Below are 24,114 nucleotides of genomic sequence, written 5' to 3' on the forward strand. Positions count from 1 at the left end.
AGGTGAAGAGTTTAGGGTAGCAGGCTAGCAGGCTAGTCAGATTCAGGTCAGGTTTCATTGAGGGGTGTTGAGAGCACAGCATGCATTTGTGGAAAGGTCATCTGCAAACTACTGACTGTAGGCCTAGCACGGCCAATTTCAAAAACTGTAGTACTGTGCTGTATATTCAGCCGACATTAAGGGTGAATTATTTGAACAATTGATTCCTAAATGAATGTCATCCATTCATATAAGCAATTGGCTACTTCAGAGAAGAGGACATAAGGCTTTAACCAGGGATAAGCGGTGAATAATGGTTGTTTAATCAAGTTTTTTTTTTATTCAACATAACAAGGTAACAAAATCTGTTTGCAAGACAACTATTTACCAGTGACTGGGTCAAAAGGCATGTTAAGGCACTTCTTTCACGTCTTTTTGTGTGGGATTGCCGACTATGAAAAAAGCAACTTACACAAAATATCTGCTGCCATTCTCATGTGGAAAAAGGGAGATTTTTAAGACAACTAAAGACATACCCTTCCCCTCCCAGAAGACAATTCAACTGTTTAAGGCCGAGGGACATTCCTCTAAACAAAATGTATTTCAGGAACATTTCAACACAGAACTTTACTGAAACATTACCTAGTGGGCAACATCATCAATAATAACTTAATAATCAGTTGGAACAGGAGGTATTTTGATGATATTGTAGTGGGCATATTACAGTAGCCCAGGACCAGAGGTAGGTTTGACTGAGATGTTTTCTTTCTGAGGTGTTTTGTTGTTCGCTCCGTTTCTTAGTATTTAGACACCTAGATGAGGTGGTATCATCGTCCAACCTGCTCCTCGTCAGCCTTGCTTCCTTCGGCTGGTTCCAACATTTAAAAGCATCCGAGCATCCCTCAGTCAGTTACATGTGTTCAGGGTGGTTCTGCAAACAACTGATGAACTCTTTGACGGGGTGTCCGTGGAAACAGATCTGGTTGACAGCATTGAATAAGGGGAACCTGGAGGGAGGAAAGAGGAGATAACAGTTTTAAGTGTTAAAACAAAAATGCCTGAATCACACCAAAGGGCACTGTGCTGGCTTACAGTATACACTACCAGTCAAACGTTTGGACACACCTACTCATTCAAGGGTTTGTCTTTATTTTAAATATTTTCTACATTGTAGAATAATAGTGAAGACATCATCAAAATGATGAAATAACACATACGGAATCATGTAGTAACCAAAAAAGTGTTAAACAAATCAAAATATATTTTCGATTCTTCAAAGTAGCTACCCTTTGCCTTGATGACAGCTTTGCACACTCGTGGCATTCTCTCAACCAGCTTCATGAGGAATGCTTTTCCAACAGTCTTGAAGGAGTTCCCACATATGCTGAGCACCTGTTGGCTGCTTTTCTTTCACTCTGCGGTCCAAATCATCCCAAACCATCTCAATTGGGTTGAGGTCAGGTGATTGTGGAGGCCAGGTCATCTGATGCAGCATTCCATCACCCCCCTTGGTCAAATAGCCCTTACACAGCCTGGAGGTGTGTTTTGGGTCATTGTCCTGTTGAAAAACAAATTGGCGCAAACCAGATGGGATGGTGTATTGCTGCAGAATGCTGTGGTAGCCATGCTGGTTAAGTGTACCTTGAATTCTAAATAAATCACAGACAGTGTCACAAGCAAAGCACCCCCACACCATCACACCTCCTCCATGCTTCACGGTGGGAACCACACATGTGGAGATCATCCATTCACCTACTCTGCGTCTCACAAAGACATGGCGGTTGGAACCAAAAATCTCAAATTTGGACTTATCAGACCAAAGGACAGACTTCCACTGGTCTAATGTCCATTGCTCGTGTTTCTTGCCCAAGCAAGTCTCTTCTTCTTATTGGTGTCCTTTAGTAGTGGTTTCTTTGCAGAAATTCGACCAAGAATGCCTGATTCACGCAGTCTCCTCTGAAAAGTTGATGTTGAGATGTGTCTGTTACTTGATCTCTGTGAAGCATTTATTTGGGCTGCAATCTGAGGTGCATTTAACTCTAATGAGCGTATCCCCTGCAGCAGAGGTAACTCTGGGTCTTCCTTTCCTATGGCGGTCCTCATGAGAGCCAGTTTCGTCATAGCGCTTGATGGTTTTTGCAACTGCACTTGAAGAAACTTTCAAAATTCTTGAAATTCTCCGGATTGACTGACCTTCATGTCTTAAAGTACTGATGGACTGTCATTTCTCTTTGCTTATTTGAGCTGTTCTTCAAACAATAGCATGGCATTTTTTCGCTGTAATACCTACTGTAAATTGGACACTGCAGTTTGATTAACAATAATTTAAGCTTTCTCCCCATATAAGACATGTATATGTCCGTGAAAATGTGCTTTTGTTTAAAACGTCATTGTAGTCACATTATCCGTATTGAGCAACAACTGTCCCGATTTCGGGACACCCATCCAGTAGAGGTTAAGAAGGAAAAAAAATCCACAAATTAACTTTTAACAAGGCACACCAGTTAATTCAAATGCATTCCAGGTGACTACCTTATGAAGCTGGTTGAGAGAATGATAAGAGTGTGTAAAGCTGTCATCAAGGCAAAGGGTGGCTACTTTGAAGAATCTCAAATCTCAAATATATTTTGATTTGTTTAACACTTTTTTGGTTACTACATGATTCCATATGTGTTATTTCATCGTTTTGATGATGTCTTCACTATTATTCTACAATGTAGAAAATAGTAAAAAATAAAGAAAAACCCTTGAATGAGTAGGTGTGTCCAAACTTTTGACTGGTATTGTATATACTCTTTTCACATTGTCCATTCCGGCTCAGTTCCAGCAACAATGGCTTGGTTCGGCTCAGTTTGGCTCAGTAGTGTGAAAAGGCCATAAGAGTGGCTTATACATGTCATTCGGATGTTCAATTAAGAACATAACTCGCTCTCAGAAGATTCTGACGTCAAACTCATCAACTGTAACTCACTTGTCCACCAGGCCCTTCTTCTTCAGAATGTGGTTGACTTCAGCTGCAGTAGCTGGACCCTGGAGTTTCTGACCATTCAACATCTCCTTCTCCAACTCCTCAATTGTCTACACAGGGAGACACAAAACAGAGAGATTGAGTGAGAGAGAGAGATAAGAAAGAAAGAGATATATAGAGAGGGGACACATGAGAGCGAAGTGAGAGAGAGAGACAGACAAATCTTGACATTTAGAATATCAACGACAGCAATAACCCTTGTATGACACACTTTTCCCCACACTCCTCACCGCACCTTTCCGGTTTTGGCGAAGGCCTCTGCGATCTTGCGGTTGCGTCCCCCGTAGCAAGTTGTGATGAGGTCGGCGACGCCGCAGCTCTCCAGGAATGTGACGGGGGAGACGGGTCCAGCGGTGCAGAATATCCGGGCGAAGGCGATCATCTCCATCAGCCCCAGTCTGATCACCGCTGCCTTGGTGTTATCCCCGAAACCCAGGCCGTCACAGAACCCTGCTCCCACCGCCACTATGTTCTGGGGAGGGAGAGGAAGAGCTGTTAAACCATATATGATCTCATCTGAAAATATCAATCTAAAAGCATTTTGTCTTTGAAAGATTCTCTGACACTAATGGATGGTCGCATGACCAAAACACGTCTGTTATATTACATTGAGAACATATTATTACACACACACGATCGGCAGCATTTTGCCTTAAATCCTCAGTGTATGTTTCCTCCTTCACTTTTATGATTCCTAGTTAGAACATTGTGTACTTTTTCCTCTCCTTCCTGCGTAACTAAAGGCCCACCTTGAGAGCGCCACAGATCTCTACCACATCAGCCTCTTCCACCACAGTAACTCTGAAGTTAATGGTCTGCATCAGTTGTTTCAGGATGGGGCCCCACTCCTTGTTCTTGCACCCTGTGTGACGAATACAAAACATGGATAATTATTACACATGAAATATCTTCAATACCATATCATGAAATGCATTGATCTTTACTTATGTAGCACAAAAGCATTGACATTAGCTATTTTTAATGGACGAGATATACTGTGTTCTATTTTCCAAAACAACCAAAACACACAAAACACCCCATACCGATTGTTGTTTCGCAGAATTTCTCCTCTGCGACTTCGTTGGCTATGTTAGCTCCCATCAGCACTGTCATGGTGATACCCAGCTTCTCTCTGATGACATCAGAGATCAGCTTCAACCCCTCGGGACCCTCATCCACACCCTGAAACATAGATCCCCACGGATACATCTTGGTGCTTGGTGCGAAACGCGCCCGCCTGGGCGGCAGGTAGCTGAGTGGTTAAGAGCGTTGTGCCAGTAACCGAAAGGTCGCTGGTTCTAATCCCCGAGCCGACTAGGTGAAAAATCTGTCGATGTGCCCTTGAGCAAGGCACTTAACCCTAATTGCTCCTGTAAGTCGCTCCGGATAAGAGCATCTGCTAAATGACTAAAATGTAAATGTAAATGTAATACATCTATTAACATTATCTCCCTCATCAACATCCTACAACAACAGATCACCTGGAACGTAGGTCAGCCTCATCATCCTATCTACAGCAACAAGCAACAATTAGAAGCAGCAGTATTCGATGCTGTAAATTCAATCAGAAGTTTGCCCTTTCAAAAAGTCAATAGTTTGCTGCTGCTGCTGCTCTATTGAGGTAGTGATTTGAACATCTGGCCTTATTATTCAAACAGGCCCTGAAAGCAAAGCCACTCACCTTGATAAGAGACATGCCCACAGCATCCTTCTTGATGTGTTCTCTGATGGTGTCACAGATTCTGTTGATGAACTGGTGTGGAATAACGAAGATCAGGATGTCTGCTCCCTTCACAGCATCCTTCACCTCTGGAACAGCCACCTACACGGGGAAGACAGATTCATCGGATGACGTGTGGCAGACTTAAATCTAAAGGTTGTTAATAATCAGGTAATAATCTATCCGTTTTTTATTGAACCGAAAAGGTGATACATGCATTGTTGTGATTTCTATCGTGACAAACTGTAAAAAAAAAAAAAAAAAAAAAAATGTTAGCTGCACAAGAGATTTGGTTCTGGGTTACTTCTAAAATTATGAATACACAATTTCTTCAGAGCATTTTGAACGCTTGAAATGAATGAGTTTTACGATGTTGGGGGGCAGCTTGTGTCCGGGCAGGTACTTGACGTTCTCATGGTCTGTATTGATGATCTCTGTGAGTTTACGTCCATTCACTGTCTCCTCAAACACCCACATGTTCACTGTCGTGTCGAACACGTCAAGCTTTCCTGTGTTGGCGCCCACAATCTTGGCAATGGCAGAGCCCCTGTAGAAGTTAAACGTGTGTCACTTTCAAACAATCCTATTGTTTCATTCCTGTTCTCCACATTTTAGGATCTTAGGAGATTACTTAAATTGAAGGAGGACGATAGACTTCACACTAGTATTAAAGCAGAGTGCAAAACCCAGTGAGGTATTCCCACTCTGAGAGATAAACAGGCTAGCAGTGAGATGTTAGAATGTTGAATGTCTTGCAATTGTATTTGGTTTAGTGAAGCTTGTCTCTCACTGCTGCCAATCAGTTAAGCTTTCTAGCACCAAATATCAAGTAACAGATGCTGGAGAGAGATCAGAAAAAAGAATGCCATAATGCATACTTTAAAAAGTGGACTCATAAATTATTATTGAGTCAATAATTAACATACACTGTTTATAATGAATATACATCACACCTAATGAGTGTAATGGCACAGTAGTGCTTAATCAAACATTATTTTACACCAGTCAATGAGGCAAAAGTGATATTTTAAAGATCAGACAACTCAATATTGATTCAGCAACTTTCCCCCATTGTACTAGTAGCCAACATAACAACACAATGCAACACAGCACAACCTCAAGAGAACATAAGAGCATTCCCGAGGAAGTCAATCCATGGCCCTGCCGTGCAACAGTTCAAAGCGTTTGTTGTCATTGCAGCATGGCTGCTGGACATACCACCACCAGGCTTCAACTTCATTACATTTACATTTTTCACATAATATGGTTAATATCAGCACGTGTGTGTGTGAAACTATAAGGAGTAGAACTGCATTCTACATGAGCCAAACATCCAGTGTAGTCACTGTGGCTGAAACTTCAATAATCCAGCAATTCTATTAGATGAAATAAACTATATTGAGATCATAAATTAAATGCTGATATTTGCCCCAGTTATGTTGCATTATTATCACCATAGGCCCAATTGAGACAATACAAGTCTTATTATTATTAGTCTGATAAGGAAACAAGGAAAGCAGGGAAAATCCAACACGAAGAGTTTCCCACGGGGGGCCAGTATGAAAAAATTAAAATATAATGTATGCACTCACTAACTGTAAGTCGCTCTGGGTAAGAGCGTCTGCTAAATGACTAAAATGTAAAAGAGCGCTACAGCAGTTTGCTGCAGGCCTATCTTCAAACTGTCATCTTTTTCACATCGAGCTAAATAAACTCAATACATTCGCACAGCTTCACTTCTATAGCCTACAAACTGACACACAACCGACTCAAAGATAGTGTTATTGCCGATTTAAATTACAGTCCCTTAAGCGAGGCATTTGAAAACCACTGACATGCAAAAACTGCCCTCTCGTGTACAGTACAGTAAGATCATTCTGCATCATCAGCTCAGAAAGAGCTAAATATCTTTAGAATAAATGAACATTTAAAAAAGTGCCTACCAGTTGCCAGAGCCAATGATGCATACTTTCTTGGGTGCCATGATGTACAGTGCGACACGATGTCTGCTGCTCCTCCTGAAGTGCTTGGTGCGAGACGCGCCTGAACCGAGACAAACCGTATTTATACCTGGCACGTGGGCTAGCAGTCCCGGTCTCGCCCCCTCGTAGTTATTGGTTAGCGCAGTCCGGGTCAGACCAGCTCGAAGAGGACCCTTCTCTAAATCACGTTACAAACAACATTTTGCATTAGGAAGGAGTCTCAAATCTTATGCTTTAGCAGACCTCGCCGTTTGGAGACGTGAGGCTATGACCTAGTATGATTAGGATAATGTCAAGAGCAAAGGTTAAGTGAAGCAATAGATATGTCTAAACTCCTGGCCCTATGAACACGATATGCTCAGCTTCAGGTCAATGACCAGATCGTTCCCCTGGTTGTTAAAACTAGACCCTCTTCTGCATCACCTCACTTCTCACACCAATGACACAAGTGTGCGTGTTTCTTATAAGAACCCCAGAATTAAACTGTGATGCTGAGGTGAGCACTAGGCAGGTAAACATCTTTCACGGAAAGACTGCCAGTTTGGCCATCGAATGGTTATAAACTTTAAAATAATCCATTCACAACCGAAAAGTTATCATTGAAGATGTCCTTTATTATAGCATAGGGTTAAAACATACAGGGGAAAAAAAATAGGTTTGGTCCAATGAAATAAAAATACAATTAATGTCTGAATATTTAAATCAGTATCATCCTTTACAGGTTTGGGGTCAACTCAGGATAATCAGAACATTGATTGAAATTACACTCAATATTGAAAAAAATCCCCACTTTATTTCAATTCACTTGACTACTGAACTGATACTGAATTGAGCCCAACCATAAAACTTCTTACATCCTTTACATGTCATATCTAAACAGCAACACCTACAGGCGTAAAGCTTTCTATCATACTTGCAAAAAAAGGTGAAATTCAGGAATATGTCACATCTAGAAGTGAACCCAGCTCTACGCTTCTCTTCCTCAGGTGTTGATAGCTTCTGCACACTAACAAATAAAAAGAGGAAAACCCAGAGGAATTCATCTTAACCTAACAGTAGAACCCTGAACATTGTTCTCCCTCTTCCACACAGGACCAACAAGCAACTGCAGCTTGCTGCTAGGTGATAGAGAATGCTCTGGATTAAACCATTGTGTTCACTTGAAGGGGAACGTCTTGGGCAAACGGAGTATTAGACAATGAGTCAAAATGATGGTATGTCCATTTAAACAGAGACATTTTTCCTTCACAATCAGATTGTTCCGCTCATTATTTACTAAACTAGATAGACTTGAGGTAATTACTACTAACACTACTTCCTTAATATTCTTTACTTATAACTAACAAGTCTTCATATAAATTCATACTTTCGAGAAAAACATTTTTTAATACAAAAAACACAAAAGCTCCACAAAAATAGTTTCAAATTAAAACGGCCACTTAAATGATTAACTAAACCAATATACTGAACCTACACAACATTGTGCAGCCGTGCCTGCCATCACCATGCTTCGAAGTGTTCAGAGGATAATTTTGAAGCACACAAGATTCTTAAAGTAGAATTTTGGGAGGTACACAATATTCTAGAACCATTTAAAATAATCTTGGTATGAAACGGACAGCCAGCAGGGCAATAGGAGGCCACTGAATACTCACACGACCCTATCAATAACAAAACAAAACACAGAATATCAATTCCAGACCAAAGCCAGAATGGTAGTGTGTGTGTGTAGGCTATCGCCTGATCAGTTATGAGTTAGTTTGGACTCGGGGTAGACAGTCCAAGCATTTATAATGAACCCAATGCTCTTTCACCATGGCCAAATGTTACGACTTTAATTGAAGCCCTCTGCTTAAAATACCCAATATTAGTTATTGTGGAGTGGCATCAATACTTAGTTGGGGGTCATTTCAACCTCACTTAAGCCTGAATATAGATTAAAGATCTGTGATTTGTGAGAGAGAAAAGGAATGCTTTGAGTTAAAGAAAATAAGTGAAAATATAAAGAGAGGAAGTAGCAATCAAACATTGATACATAACCATAACAGCTGCTAGTTGACGTTAAAAAAATATATCCTACAGTTACCATCAGCAGTAAAGCAGTCTATTTCTAAGATGTTTATCTAAGCGTTTCGCAAAAAAAAAAAAAAAATTTATAATAATCAGGGGCGTATTTATAAATATGAATGTCCCACACTTCTCTTCCTCCTCCCAGACAGAACAGCCACTTCTTCTTTTCCTTTGTTGGCCTGCTTTTCTTCGACGTAATCTTGTCTAGGTATTTCTGATTCCCAGGGCTTGTTCCAGCTCCTGTCGCCTCTGTTGGACCTGAAATACATTTAAAAAACACCAAAATTAAGAAGAGACTAAAGATTAAAATGCAGTAAAAGAACAATATTCATTTCAGAAATGGTAATCCAATTTCATAGAGCACTTTAGAACAGATTAGAGCACGTGTTATATGTGAATGGAATACCAGGTAATACCCAGTGGGAACAGCACCGTAAAATAAAGCATAACTGAAAATCACGTCACATAAATGCTAAGTATTTTTTTTAGCAGGGCAGAAAAACACTTGGTGGTATGACTCAGCAACGATGACCCTTCATGGGGAATGAATGGCAGGAGAGGAGGAGGTTACCTTGGAGTATAATGACGCAATATACACACAGAATGGTGGGTGGCGAGGACGTTACCTTGGAGTAGAAGTAGCGACACACTGCCTCCTGGGCCCAGGGTTGAAAATAGAACTCTGCTCTCCTCTCCTCTTCTGGGTTCGCAACCACATCGGTCATAGTCTGTTAAAGATAATCATGCATACACATTAGAAACTTTAAAAAAAACACTTCACATTATACCTGTGGGCTTTTAATGTTGTTGTTGTTACGTGTTATAAGCATCATGCATTTTATCTTTTTTCCATACAAGTAAAATTCCATTGAGATCAGAAATCTCTTTACCAGGGTGGACCTGTGGCAAGAAGGCAACATAAAAAACAGGCTTATCAACCCTATCCCTATATTGTGGTCAAAGAGACCGCTCTGGGACCATCTCTGTTTAAAAGGCGTCAGCATACTTGGTTTGGTTTGCTCCTAACAAAAAACTCTGCTAGGTGAAGCGAAGGTCTGTGCCTCGCATACTCCCTTAAAATAACTTTGCTTAAAAAAAAAAATTTAAGAGCCAATATTACGGTTTGTCCCTCTTGAGACGCTGTAGCAAAATAGTCTTAATTAATCTAAGATAAATCTGTCTCTCGTTGAATGCCAACAAACAATTCATTGAAGAATCCCGTCCATAGTTCCCACTCCTACTAGGAGTATTACTGTTGATCAATCACAGACGAATGGGCGTAGATTTCAGCTACCGAACTTAGACTTGCCTCAAGAAATAACTTTGTGTGATGGAACAGCCGCAAAACAAACAAACAGCCGAACACCAAAACAAACAAAAACATCACAATTTCGTCATAATATATGACCAAACTGTTTTGACTGGGAAGCATGCGACAGGCTTCATAAAACACATCTTCATTCACTCTGGCATGTTCTTGCATAAGGACAACTCCAAGGTTACTGGGCGCCAGGCAACCATGCGGAAGGCTGCAAGAAACAGCCATGAACTTTGGACTGGATTCAGCTAGATTCACCCCTTGGTTTAGTTGTCATTGACAGTCCAGTCAGTGTGGTGTTTGGTCCTCCTCCAAGAATCAGCTGAACAAACACTACACGTGGAATAGCTAGCTAGTGCTAATGGATAACATACATCCATGGTAGCTAAATAGTGCTAATGGATAACAAACTCAGCAAAAAAAGAAATGTCCGCTTTTCAGGACCCTGTCTTTCAAAGATAATTCGTAAAAATCCAAATAACTTCACAGATCTTCATTGTAAAATAGTTTAAACACTGTTTCCCCATGCTTGTTCAATGAACCATAAACAATTAATGAACATGCACCTGTGGAACGGTCGTTAAGACACTAACAGCTTACAGACGGTAGGCAATTAAGGTCACAGTTATGAAAACTTAGGACACTAAAAAGAGGCCTTTCTACTGACTCTGAAAAACACCGAAAGAAAGATGCCCAGGGTCCCTGCTCATCTGTGTGAATGTGCCTTAGGCATGCTGCAAGGAGGCATGAGGACTGCAGATGTGGCCAGGGCAATAAATTGCAATGTCCGTACTGTGAGACGCCTAAGACAGGACGGACAGCTGATCATCCTCGCAGTGGCAGACCACGTGTAACAACACCTGCACAGGATTGGTACATCCGAACATCACACCTGCGGGACAGGTACAGGATGGCAACAACAACTGCCCGAGTTACACCAGGAACGCACAGTCCCTCCATCAGTGCTCAGACTGTCCACAATAGGCTGAGAGAGGCTGGACTGAGGGCTTGTAGGCCTGTTGTAAGGCAGGTCCTCACCAGACATCACCGGCAACAATGTCGCCTATGGGCACAAACCCACCGTCGCTGGACCAGACAGGACTGGCAAAAAGTGCTCTTCACTGACGAGTCGCAGTTTTGACTCACCAGGGGTGATGGTCGGATTCGCGTTTATCGTCGAAGGAATGAGCGTTACACCGAGGCAGTGCTAGTGCTAATGGCTAACATACGTCCATGGCAGCTAACTAGTGCTAATGGATAACATACGTCCATGGCAGCTAACTAGTGCTAATGGATAACATACGTCCATGGCAGCTAACTAGTGCTAATGGCTAACATACGTCCATGGCAGCTAACTAGTGCTAATGGCTAACATACGTCCATGGCAGCTAACTAGTGCTAATGGATAATATACGTCCATGGCAGCTAACTAGTGCTAATGGATAACATACGTCCATGGCAGCTAACTAGTGCTAATGGCTAACATACGTCCATGGCAGCTAACTAGTGCTAATGGCTAACATACGTCCATGGCAGCTAACTAGTGCTAATGGCTAACATACGTCCATGGCAGCTAACTAGTGCTAATGGCTAACATACGTCCATGGCAGCTAACTAGTGCTAATGGCTAACATACGTCCATGGCAGCTAACTAGTGCTAATGGCTAACATACGTCCATGGCAGCTAACTAGTGCTAATGGCTAACATACGTCCATGGCAGCTAACTAGTGCTAATGGCTAACATACGTCCATGGCAGCTAACTAGTGCTAATGGATAACATACGTCCATGGCAGCTAACTAGTGCTAATGGATAACATACGTCCATGGCAGCTAACTAGGGTTAATGGCTAACTAAGTCCATGACTACACAAGGAGAGGGCCATGTTCAGTAAGACACACAGCAAAATGCTTCGCAAAAGAAAACAACATTCTGTGTTGAAGTTGAAGTAGTACCTCCCCATTTCAGTTCATTTTCTTCTTAATGAACATGACCCAGATGCTTTGCGAGGTATTCTGTAAAGGGTAATCAGTAACTGGGCAGCACTAGGGAGCTGTTTTGTTTACCTTGCAGTAAAGAAAAAAGAGAGGCCTGCACACATAATATTGTGGCTTCCCACACATGGGGGCCTCTCATTTCTTTACCTGAAGCACCAGTTCAACAGAGTTTGGTTCATAGTTTACCTTGAGGTCCCTGCACTGTGGCTGCAGCCAGAACATTCTCTCCATCCTGAACTATGCCCCACAGAGCAGTGGTTTCCCTGTGTGTGTGTACCTTGAGGTCCCGGCACTGTGACTGCAGCCAGTCGTTGATGAAGCCCTGGGGGTCTCTGGCGAAGCTCAACATGAACTCTCTCTGGGTCTTCAGCTGGTTGATCGTCTCTATGGTCTCATGGATCTACAGGGGAAGAAGAGAGATGGATTGTCAAGCCTAGCTCAACATCTAAATACACTGTATTGTCTTAAGGCATCCGCATGCTTCCCGGCCGAAATAGTTTGAGCATATATTCGGACATTTTGTGACGTTTTTGTTAGTTTTGGACTTCGCTGAGGGTTTTTTCGGCTGTTCGGGCACACACAATTTTTTCTGGATGCAAGCCGAAGTTCGGAGCCGACGTCTACGCCCCTTCGTCGGTGATTGGTCAACAGTAGGGATTCTTCAATAAAGTCGGTTGTCATTCAACGAGAGGACTTGTTTTCATGCAAAAGTGTCCTTGAAAAATCCGGCACCAAGATCTCTTCGGAAAAAAACGTCAAAATTAATGACAGATTTCATGAGTTATCTTAGATTAATTCTGACTATTTTGAGGACTATTACTGGCTACGTGTCTCAAAATGGACAAACAGTACTATTACCGCTTTTTCTGAAGCAAGGTATTTTAAGGGAGTATGCGAGCACGCTCGTTCGGTTAGCCGAGTTCGGCTAGGCGCCAGCCGAACAGAAGCATCCCGAAAATTGGTCTTCTCACAAAACCGTCGACAGTGTCCGAACGGTCTACAAACTATTAGGACCCATCTATGGAAAGATGAGACTCCCACGAACACCATGGTGTTCTCCATTTTGCTCTACGGCCCCCACAAGCGTCTTGGGACTCGTCTGAAGTCGGTACTGCCAACTTCTGTCTGTAGCGTCCGAACAGTTTGGGCTACATACTCACAAACACGTACATGTCGGTTGTTTTTCTCTCGGACGCCCACAGGCCTCACAAGACTCGTCTGAAGGTCCCCCAGTACAAGTTGAAAAAAATGAATGGAAGTATATTTGGAGACTGTTTAGTGCCAAGAATAAGGGGTTAAATACATGTTTTTTTTTTTAAACAACAGTATCCTGGTCTTTCTCATACCTCTCAGCTATAGGACAGACAATTCAGAACAAACTTCCTTTTGATTTTTTTGGCGGACTATGTTGTGCCATGTTGTGAATCTGTTATTCATTGCGTTTGTTAAAATTGATGGTAGTTCTGTCCTTGAGCTGTTCTTGTCTATTAATGTTCTGTATTATTAACTGTAAGTCGCTCTGGATAAGAGCGTCTGCTAAATGACTAAAATGTAAATGTAATGTCATGTTTCATGTTTTGTGTGGACCCCAGGAAGAGCAGCTGCTGCTTTTGCAACAGCTAATGGGGATTCCTAATAAAATAAAAAAATAAAATTGCATGGCCTAATAGCATTAAGGCCAAATAAAAATGTGTTCATTTGAGAGCGAAACCCTGAAAAAACCTGGGGAAAAACTGAAACCGGGAAAAACTAAACGGAATTTGGGAAAAACGAAACAGAATCAGGCAAAAAATAATAATCAATAGGGCCCTAAACAATGCAAATTGATAATTCTGTAGTAGAATATAATGTTAGCTATAGCTCCTTCCTCAGTAGCCTAACCCTACCGTGACAGTCTTAAGGTCATTTGTTGTGTTTCTTTGGCCTTTGTCACAGTAGCTGGCCAGGGTCTCTCTGACCCTGCACTAGTCACCTCAGCTCTGCTCTCTCCGCAATCACAGCAATGAGACCTGCAGCCAATGCTACTGACAGGGTGTGTGTGTGTGTGTGTGTGTGTGTGTGTCAGAGTCCATCCTGTGTTGTTTTTTTTCAGTCTGTATTAACAGTCTGAACTTGAAGTAGGCTGCTGGGGGAGAGCTGTCTGTTTGATTTCATGTTCAGTGAGTTTCTCTATACAGCCTGTTCCTGTCTGCTCCTAGTTCCTGCTGCAGCATCAATCAAAGCATAAAAAAAAAAAAAAAAAAAAAAAAAAACATTTAAATGGAGCCTCTATTTTTCGCTCTTCCACCGTCTGTACAATAGGAGAGAAAAAGAGTGTGGAAGAACAAGCTGTTTATAGCCTCAGAATAGCTCACCATAAGTTGTAGGCTAGATTCAGACCCTTGAAGATCAAATGAACCACTGTACACTTCAACTATGAGCTCCATACATACCTTGTTGTCCAGGCCAGCTATCTCCTGCTGGCTGGCGGTGGACAGGAGGAAGGAGTTCATCTGGGTCTTCAGAGTGTCGTCAACCTCCACGTCGATGTCATAGCAGGCCGTCTTCTTCTGGTCGTTGGGATCCACACTGTAGACACAGAGAAGATAGAAGGCTGCATGATCTATCTGTAGAGACAGATAGTTGACCCTAGTGACGAGGACGTAAGCGAGGCGTTGACCCTAGTGACGAGGACGTAAGCGAGGCGTTGACCCTTGTGACGAGGACGTAAGCGAGGCGTTGACCCTAGTGACGAGGACATAGCGAGGCGTTGACCCTAGTGACGAGGACGTAAGCGAGGTGTTGACCCTAGTGACGAGGACGTAAGCGAGGCGTTGACACTAGTGACGAGGACGTAAGCGAGGTGTTGTTGCTGGAGGTTATGGTTAGTCCTACCTGATGACATGGTTGATGATGATGGGTTCTGGAGGCATCAGGAGAGCATGAAGACGCTGGGGGATCTCAGAGAACTTCATACGCTGGGTCTCAAAGATCTAGAACAAAATAGATACAAACAGAACTTTATTCATTTCCTCAAGAACTGGACATGCAAGGACTCAGTACTGTGCTTTGTATGTTTGAGCTATGGACAGTTAATAAGGATTGCTATTTGTTGGAGGTCCACAGTGTGTTTAGGTTAAGGACAATATTACTGGCCCACTTAGCCTTAACCATAAAGATTATGAAATGGTAAATCACTTTACAATATGTCCATCAGGTCATATATCAACGCCTCAACATTAGATACAAACGTGGGGAAAAGATACTGGTTCTACTCTCCCTAAGAAATCCTTGTATCTTGTTTCTTACTGGTCCCCCGTGGGAATCGAACCCACAACCCTGGCGTTACAAGCGCCACGCTCTACCAACTGAGCTACACAGGAACACTTGCTGCTCACTGACCTGCTGCAGGTACTTGTCACAGTTGATGAACTCTCTCTCGTGGGGGTCCTGCAACTTGTGGGTCTTAACGTACTGCCAGAGGGCCTGGATGATGACCGGCCTGGTCTGGGTGTGGATCCCCAACATACGGGCCAGGCGAGGGTCCAGCTTGAACTGAGGGGGCTGGGAAGGGGAGGGTGTGGAGAAGTGAAATTAGCAGTGACATTACACCATCAAATTCAAAAGTCTCTGAAAAAGAGACTCAAATGACAAGAATGTATTTGGGAGAGGTGTAGAAAAATTGCCCTGCTGCCAAAACCACCTGGTTCATATTGAATTCAATAAATAAAAAAAAGGAACAAAACATCAACATGACACTATTTAAAGTGGAACTGAGAGCGTTTTTTAGCAACATTAAATCGTATTAAAAATCTGTTCGCCTTTGTTCACATTCTGAGAAGCAAGCACTTCGATATGGTCTTTAAAACTTTGGTGACACCTAGAGGAAGTATGTGAGAGGTCCCTTTTTAGGGCCCAGACAGGTTGTGACTTTCTATTTTTTTACCTGGTAGTCCAGCATGAGCAGGACAGTAACAATAGGATGTGTTTTTACCTGGTAGTCCATGAGCAGGACAGTAACAATAGGATGTGTTTTTACCTGGTAGTCCAGCATGAGCAGGACAGTAACAATAGGATGTGTTTTTACCTGGTAGTCCATGAGCAGGACAGTAACAATAGGATGTGTTTTTACCTGGTAGTCCAGCATGAGCAGGACAGTAACAATAGGATGTGTTTTTACCTGGTAGTCCAGCATGAGCAGGACAGTAACAATAGGATGTGTTTTTACCTGGTAGTCCAGCATGAGCAGGACAGTGACAATAGGATGTGTTTTTACCTGGTAGTCCAGCATGAGCAGGACAGTAACAATAGGATGTGTTTTTACCTGGTAGTCCAGCATGAGCAGGACAGTAACAATAGGATGTGTTTTTACCTGGTAGTCCAGCATGAGCAGGACAGTAACAATAGGATATGTTTTTACCTGGTAGTCCAGCATGAGCAGGACAGTGACAATAGGATGTGTTTTTACCTGGTAGTCCAGCATGAGCAGGACAGTAACAATAGGATATGTTTTTACCTGGTAGTCCAGCATGAGCAGGACAGTGACAATAGGATGTGTTTTTACCTGGTAGTCCAGCATGAGCAGGACAGTAACAATAGGATGTGTTTTTACCTGGTAGTCCAGCATGAGCAGGACAGTAACAATAGGATGTGTTTTTACCTGGTAGTCCAGCATGAGCAGGACAGTAACAATAGGATATGTTTTTACCTGGTAGTCCAGCATGAGCAGGACAGTGACAATAGGATGTGTTTTTACCTGGTAGTCCAGCATGAGCAGGACAGTAACAATAGGATGTGTTTTTACCTGGTAGTCCAGCATGAGCAGGACAGTAACAATAGGATGTGTTTTTACCTGGTAGTCCAGCATGAGCAGGACAGTGACAATAGGATGTGTTTTTACCTGGTAGTCCAGCATGAGCAGGACAGTGACAATAGGATGTGTTTTTACCTGGTAGTCCAGCATGAGCAGGACAGTAACAATAGGATGTGTTTTTACCTGGTAGTCCAGCATGAGCAGGACAGTAACAATAGGATATGTTTTTACCTGGTAGTCCAGCATGAGCAGGACAGTGACAATAGGATGTGTTTTTACCTGGTAGTCCAGCATGAGCAGGACAGTAACAATAGGATGTGTTTTTACCTGGTAGTCCAGCATGAGCAGGACAGTAACAATAGGATGTGTTTTTACCTGGTAGTCCAGCATGAGCAGGACAGTGACAATAGGATGTGTTTTTACCTGGTAGTCCAGCATGAGCAGGACAGTGACAATAGGATGTGTTTTTACCTGGTAGTCCAGCATGAGCAGGACAGTAACAATAGGATGTGTTTTTACCTGGTAGTCCATGAGCAGGACAGTGAGTATGGTGACATGGACACAATAATGTGATTATTGTGGATAGTCAGATTAATAATATTTAGATTAAAACGTTTACATGCTTTGCAAGAAGAACGATGTCCCTAATAATCCTGTTTACATGGACACATCAGAAATCAGGCTACCTGATGGCACTCTGATAAATGCAGAAAATAGTCAATCAAAATAGACGTTCTACCACAGCGACCATGTTATTTTTGGGTAGCATATTTGATTCGGAGTTCAGACAAAGTTTGTATGTGAAAACGACTTCTAAGATGCATACTTTAATTTGTTCCGAACTCAATTCACCCAGGCTAAAGGGGGGAGGCTCTCGGCTGGTGCTAGCATATGCACAGATCAAACACACAGCTGAAACTCCGATTAAGGTGTTTACATGTCCTAATAACTTGAAAGATTGCTCAGAAAACCAGGTGTTTAACTTCGATTTTGACCTTACGCCGATTAAGATAAGCAGAGTAAGTCGTGTACATGACTATTGCATCATCTGCCTACTGCTATAATCCGTTTAATATTGAATTATTACTGTGCATGAAAACGTCCTCGGTGTAATAGTGTATGTTTTTACCTGGTAGTCCAGCATCAACAGAACAGTGCAGCGTACCCCCACATCACCTGGTCTCTTCACCTGGAACCCATCCGTCTCCTGAGTGGTCGCAGTCCTGTGCCACTACACAATATAAAATAACTTTATTTGTCCTTTTTGTTTCTTTAGAACAGAATATCCATTACAAAGACGACAACAGAGAAAGTGGTTAAGAAGAGTGGCGGAGGCAATTAGCTAATATTGAGCGCTATTTAAATGAAAATAAATCTAAAATCATACATTTTTATAACTGAACATTAATCCGCATCTTTTTACCTCGACCAGGTGATTGTCAGGCCCATATAGGTCCTTGTCCAACTCGATGACCAGAGACTTGAAGAAGGAAGAGAACTTTCTCTTCTGCTTGGTGGCTTCATACTTGGACACAGCAGTCTGAGAAAGAAAACAATTATCAGATACATTTCACCAAATTATAAAAACACACAGACACTAACCTTCAACACACAAACATACAACTAATAATTAGTCTTACATCTTCAAGCAGGCGCCCTTCGACACGCAGCTCCCATGATGCAACAGTACCCTCCCCATCTTCTGCGTCGGGCTTGGCAGGGTTGAAAGTGTTGGATATGAAGATACGAAGCTTTCGCTTTTGCTGAAACACAAAAAGTTTATTAAATGTTGAATTTCACTATCAAAATGTGTGTTATCTTCAGAGGCAAACATGCAAAGTGATGATCAGGGAAAACTCAACCCGGACCAGGCCCTAATCCCAGAGACACGAAAAAGAAGACTTAAAGAGAGACCGACGTGCGTGCACCCTGACAAAACGACGTCGGCGAGTACATAAAATCGCCTCTACCCTCCGTTCGTTTGGTGAATGTACAATCACTGGAGAAACGAACAGGACAAGCTCCTTTCCAGACTATCCTATCAAATGGGACCTGAAGAACTATAATATCCTACGTTTCACAGAGTCGTGGCTGACCAAGGATAATGTGGATCTACCTGGTTTTCCGATGCGTCGGCAGGACAGACCGGCAGCGGTGGGTAAGATCAAGGGAGGAGCTGTCTTTTGAGATGCACAACCTCTAATATTAGGGATTCTCGAAGGTTGACCGAGTTCGAGTACCTCATGATAAGCTATACACCATTTGCCAAGCGAGTTTTCAACTATATTTTTCGTAGCCGTCTATTTACCACCACAAACCGATGCTGGCACTAAGACCGAACTCAACGAGCTGTACAGGGCCATAAGCAAAAAAGTAAATGCTCACCCAGAGGCGGCGCTCCTAGTGGCCAGTGATTTTAATGCAGGAAAACTGAAATCAGTCTTACCTAAATTCTACCAGCATGTCATGTGTGCAACTAGAGGCTTTTCAAAGTAGCCACCCTTTGCCTTGACAGATTTGCACACTCTTGGCATTCTCTCAACCAGCTTCATGAGGTGGTCACCTGGAATGCATTTCAATTAACAGGTGTGCCTTGTTAAACGTTAATTTGTGGAATTTCTTTCCTTCTTAATGCGTTTGAGTCAATCAGTTGTGTTGTGACAAGGTAGGGGTGGTATACAGAGGATAGCCCTATTTGGTAAAAGACCAAGTCCATATTATGGCAAGAACAGCTCATATAAGCAAAGAGAAACGACAGTCCATCATTACTTTAAGCCATGAAGGTCAGTCAATACGGAAAAATTCTTCAAGTGCAGTCGCAAAAACCATCAAGTGCTATGATGAAACTGGCTCTCATGAGGACGGCCACAGGAAAGGAAGACCCAGAGTTACCTCTGCTGCAGAGGATAAGTTCATTAGAGTTACCAGCCTCAGAAATTGAAGCCCAAATAAATGCTTCACAGAGGTCAAGTAATAGACATCTCAACATCAACGGTTCAAATGAGACTGCGTGAATCAGGCCTTCATGGTCGAATTGCTGCAAAGAAACCACTGCTAAAGGACACCAATAAGAAGAAGAGACCTGCTTGGGCCAAGAAAACACAAACAATGGACATTAGACCGGTGGAAATCTGTCCTTTGGGCTGATGAGTCCAAATTTGATATTTTTGGTTCCAACCGCCATGTCTTTGTGAGACGCAGAGTAGGTGAACGGATGATCTCCGCATATGTAGTTCCCACCGTGAAGCATGGAGGAGGTGGTGTGATGGTGCTTTGCTGGTGACACTGTCTGTGATTTATTTAGAATTCAAGGCACACTTAACCAGCAAGGCTACCACAGCATTCTGTAGCGATACGCCATCCCATCTGGTTTGCGCTTAGTGGGACTATCACTTGTTTTTCAACAGGACAATGACCCAACACACCTCCAGGCTGTGTAAGGGCTATTCGACCAAGAAGAAGAGTGATGAGTGCTGCATCAGATGACCTGGCCTCCACAATCACCCGACCTCAACCAAATTGAGATGGTTTGGGATGAGTTGGACCGCAGAGTGAAGGAAAAGCAGCCAACAAGTGCTCAGCATATGTGGGAACTCCTTCAAGACTGTTGGAAAAGCATTCCTCATGAAGCTGGTTGAGAGAATGCCAAGAGTGTGCAAAGTTGTCATCAAGGCAAAGCGTGGCAATTTGAAGAATCTCAAATTTAAAATATATTTTGATTTGTTTAACACTTTTCTGGTTACTACATGTTTCCATATGTGTTATTTCATAGTTTTGATGTCTTCACTATTATTCTACAATGTAGAAAATAGTAAAAATAAAGAAAAACCCTTGAATGAGTAGGTGTGTCCAAACTTTTGACTGGTGCTGTACATATCTACCTCAATTACCTCGTACCCCTGCACATTGACTCGGTACCCTGTGTATACTATGTACTATGTTTATAGCCAGGTTATCGCTACACATTGTGTATTTATCATGTATTACATCTTTTACTTTTCTATTGTTTCTCCATTTTATTTCCGTCTGCATTGTTGGAAGGGCCATAAGGAAGCATTTCACTGTTAGTCTACACCTGTTGTTTATGAAGCATGTAAGATTTGATTTAAACTCAGGCCTTTCCTGGGCTACTAGTCAGGCCTTTCCTGGGCTACTAGTCAGGCCTTTCCTGGGCTACTAGTCAGGCCTTTCCTGGGCTACTAGTCAGGCCTTTCCTGGGCTACTAGTCAGGCCTTTCCTGGGCTACTAGTCAGGCCTTTCCTGGGCTACTAGTCAGGCCTTTCCTGGGCTACTAGTCAGGCCTTTCCTGGGCTACTAGTCAGGCCTTTCCTGGGCTACTAGTCAGGCCTTTCCTGGGCTACTAGTCAGGCCTTTCCTGGGCTACTAGTCAGGCCTTTCCTGGGCTACTAGTCAGGCCTTTCCTGGGCTACTAGTCAGGCCTTTCCTGGGCTACTAGTCAGGCCTTTCCTGGGCTACTAGTCAGGCCTTTCCTGGGCTACTAGTCAGGCCTTTCCTGGGCTACTAGTCAGGCCTTTCCTGGGCTACTAGTCAGGCCTTTCCTGGGCTACTAGTCAGGCCTTTCCTGGGCTACTAGTCAGGCCTTTCCTGGGCTACTAGTCAGGCCTTTTCTGGGCTCCTAGTCAGGCCTTTCCTGGGCTACTAGTCAGGCCTTTCCTGGGCTACTAGTCAGGCCTTTCCTGGGCTACTAGTCAGGCCTTTCCTGGGCTACTAGTCAGGCCTTTCCTGGGCTACTAGTCAGGCCTTTCCTGGGCTACTAGTCAGGCCTTTCCTGGGCTACTAGTCAGGCCTTTCCTGGGCTACTAGTCAGGCCTTTCCTGGGCTACTAGTCAGGCCTTTCCTGGGCTACTAGTCAGGCCTTTCCTGGGCTACTAGTCAGGCCTTTTCTGGGCTACTAGTCAGGCCTTTCCTGGGCTACTAGTCAGGCCTTTCCTGGGCTACTAGTCAGGCCTTTTCTGGGCTACTAGTCAGGCCCTGAGCTTTTCCTGGTCAGGCCACCTTGTTAATCAGGAAAAAGTCCTGGGCTTGAGATGTAGCCTATAAAATCCTTCCTGTTCATATTATGTTATTCATTAGGATCTAAAAGGCAACAATGATCCTAGATGAGCACTGTTACTGTGAAATGCTTTATGAATACAGGCCTTGGCCCTAGTGAGGACCTAACCCCATGTTTTTACCTTGATGGGTCTCTTGAGTGCCTCCTGGATGTCAAGGCGTTTCCTCATGATGGTCTGGTCCAGCTTCCTCTCAAACGCCAGCAGGTCCATGTAGGCCTGAGACTCTGGCACCAGCTCCCGGATCCTCTGAGGTAGAATCTTATCCGCCATCTTCTTCTTCTTGGTACTGCAATACAACAAAACAATACAGTGGGAGTTGATAAGGAACGAAAAGTCCTGTATGCACCATGTACACACACATGTATTTTTCCCTACAAAGACATGGTCAACTCTGAATGAAGACAAAAAATCACAGTAAACTAATAATAATTTATAACGTCCCTCCTTATACCCTGGTAACAATGTGAAAGCCTGCTGTTGAAGTAAATCTAGCCAAGCCTAAAATAACATGTAGTCTGAGATTTTACTGTTGGTTGCGCTGCTGTTGGACCTGCTGGATCTGCTGGGGGGCAGGCCTTTTACGGGAGGGGTCCATGACACTGGGCATCCCTGGTCGGGACACAGGGCTGGAGCCGTAGCCTGGAGGCCCCATGGGCGGGCCCTGGGGGGTCATACGGCTGGATGGGGGCATCCCACCTGGTCTCTGGAGGGGGAGAGAACAGACAGGGAGGGGTTAGAGTCTGGAAGAGAGGAGAGACAGGGAGGGGTTAGAGTCTGGAAGAGAGGAGAGACGGGGAGGGGTTAGAGTCTGGAAGAGAGGAGAGACGGGGAGGGGTTAGAGTCTGGAAGAGAGGAGAGACGGGGAGGGGTTAGAGTCTGGAAGAGAGGAGAGACGGGGAGGGGTTAGAGTCTGGAAGAGAGGAGAGACGGGGAGGGGTTAGAGTCTGGAAGAGAGGAGAGACGGGGAGGGGTTAGAGTCTGGAAGAGAGGAGAGACGGGGAGGGGTTAGAGTCTGGAAGAGAGGAGAGACGGGGAGGGGTTAGAGTCTGGAAGAGAGGAGAGACGGGGAGGGGTTAGAGTCTGGAAGAGAGGAGAGACGGGGAGGGGTTAGAGTCTGGAAGAGAGGAGAGACGGGGAGGGGTTAGAGTCTGGAAGAGAGGAGAGACGGGGAGGGGTTAGAGTCTGGAAGAGAGGAGAGACGGGGAGGGGTTAGAGTCTGGAAGAGAGGAGAGACGGGGAGGGGTTAGAGTCTGGAAGAGAGGAGAGACGGGGAGGGGTTAGAGTCTGGAAGAGAGGAGAGACGGGGAGGGGTTAGAGTCTGGAAGAGAGGAGAGACGGGGAGGGGTTAGAGTCTGGAAGAGAGGAGAGACGGGGAGGGGTTAGAGTCTGGAAGAGAGGAGAGACGGGGAGGGGTTAGAGTCTGGAAGAGAGGAGAGACGGGGAGGGGTTAGAGTCTGGAAGAGAGGAGAGACGGGGAGGGGTTAGAGTCTGGAAGAGAGGAGAGACGGGGAGGGGTTAGAGTCTGGAAGAGAGGAGAGACGGGGAGGGGTTAGAGTCTGGAAGAGAGGAGAGACGGGGAGGGGTTAGAGTCTGGAAGAGAGGAGAGACGGGGAGGGGTTAGAGTCTGGAAGAGAGGAGAGACGGGGAGGGGTTAGAGTCTGGAAGAGAGGAGAGACGGGGAGGGGTTAGAGTCTGGAAGAGAGGAGAGACGGGGAGGGGTTAGAGTCTGGAAGAGAGGAGAGACGGGGAGGGGTTAGAGTCTGGAAGAGAGGAGAGACGGGGAGGGGTTAGAGTCTGGAAGAGAGGAGAGACGGGGAGGGGTTAGAGTCTGGAAGAGAGGAGAGACGGGGAGGGGTTAGAGTCTGGAAGAGAGGAGAGACGGGGAGGGGTTAGAGTCTGGAAGAGAGGAGAGACGGGGAGGGGTTAGAGTCTGGAAGAGAGGAGAGACGGGGAGGGGTTAGAGTCTGGAAGAGAGGAGAGACGGGGAGGGGTTAGAGTCTGGGAGAGAGGAGAGACGGGGAGGGGTTAGAGTCTGGGAGAGAGGAGAAACGGGGAGGGGTTAGAGTCTGGAAGAGAGGAGAGACGGGGAGGGGTTAGAGTCTGGAAGAGAGGAGAGACAGGGAGGGGTTAGAGTCTGGAAGAGAGGAGAGACG

General features: G+C 44.1%; 2 protein-coding genes across 2 annotated transcripts in view; both read right to left on the reverse strand.

Annotated features, from left to right (window-relative positions):
• Positions 1-279: 279 nt before the first annotated feature.
• Positions 280-6,955, reverse strand: LOC311139047 (glycerol-3-phosphate dehydrogenase [NAD(+)], cytoplasmic-like). Its single transcript, XM_084173894.1, has 8 exons — positions 6,671-6,955; positions 5,097-5,274; positions 4,689-4,829; positions 4,051-4,189; positions 3,757-3,869; positions 3,243-3,479; positions 2,951-3,057; positions 280-986 (listed from the first exon to the last, which is right to left on the reverse strand). Exons 1-8 carry the CDS (start codon positions 6,709-6,711, stop codon positions 890-892), a joined length of 1,053 nt encoding a protein of 350 aa, XP_084030020.1. The 5' UTR covers positions 6,712-6,955; the 3' UTR covers positions 280-889.
• Positions 6,956-7,302: 347 nt separating this feature from the next.
• Positions 7,303-24,114, reverse strand: part of LOC311138955 (SWI/SNF-related matrix-associated actin-dependent regulator of chromatin subfamily D member 1-like) — a 29,565-nt gene continuing 12,753 nt past the window's right edge. The window contains exons 2-12 of the mRNA XM_084173772.1: positions 22,489-22,664; positions 22,082-22,247; positions 18,527-18,649; positions 18,310-18,426; positions 18,016-18,117; positions 15,476-15,637; positions 14,969-15,066; positions 14,527-14,662; positions 12,372-12,494; positions 9,406-9,507; positions 7,303-9,037 (exon numbers count right to left, since the gene is read on the reverse strand). Of these exons, the coding sequence (XP_084029898.1) occupies positions 8,984-9,037; positions 9,406-9,507; positions 12,372-12,494; positions 14,527-14,662; positions 14,969-15,066; positions 15,476-15,637; positions 18,016-18,117; positions 18,310-18,426; positions 18,527-18,649; positions 22,082-22,247; positions 22,489-22,664 (1,359 nt within the window). The 3' untranslated portion in view covers positions 7,303-8,983. The remainder of the gene's footprint in view (positions 9,038-9,405; positions 9,508-12,371; positions 12,495-14,526; positions 14,663-14,968; positions 15,067-15,475; positions 15,638-18,015; positions 18,118-18,309; positions 18,427-18,526; positions 18,650-22,081; positions 22,248-22,488; positions 22,665-24,114) is intronic.

This window comes from Coregonus lavaretus (assembly GCF_964263955.1).
Source record: "Coregonus lavaretus genome assembly, chromosome: 12".
In the NCBI taxonomy this organism is placed as follows: Eukaryota; Metazoa; Chordata; class Actinopteri; order Salmoniformes; family Salmonidae; genus Coregonus; species Coregonus lavaretus.

Bases quoted from the DNA above. Each gene is read 5' to 3' on its own strand.
- LOC311139047 (XM_084173894.1), bottom strand. From the start codon at position 6,711: ATGGCACCCAAGAAAGTATGCATCATTGGCTCTGGCAACTG. The intron at 5,275-6,670 runs GTAGGCACTTTT...TAACTTCTACAG, and splicing joins ATCATTGGCTCTGGCAACTG to GGGCTCTGCCATTGCCAAGA. The intron at 987-2,950 runs GTGAGTTACAGT...TCCTCCCTCCAG, and splicing joins AAGAAGGGCCTGGTGGACAA to GTTCCCCTTATTCAATGCTG.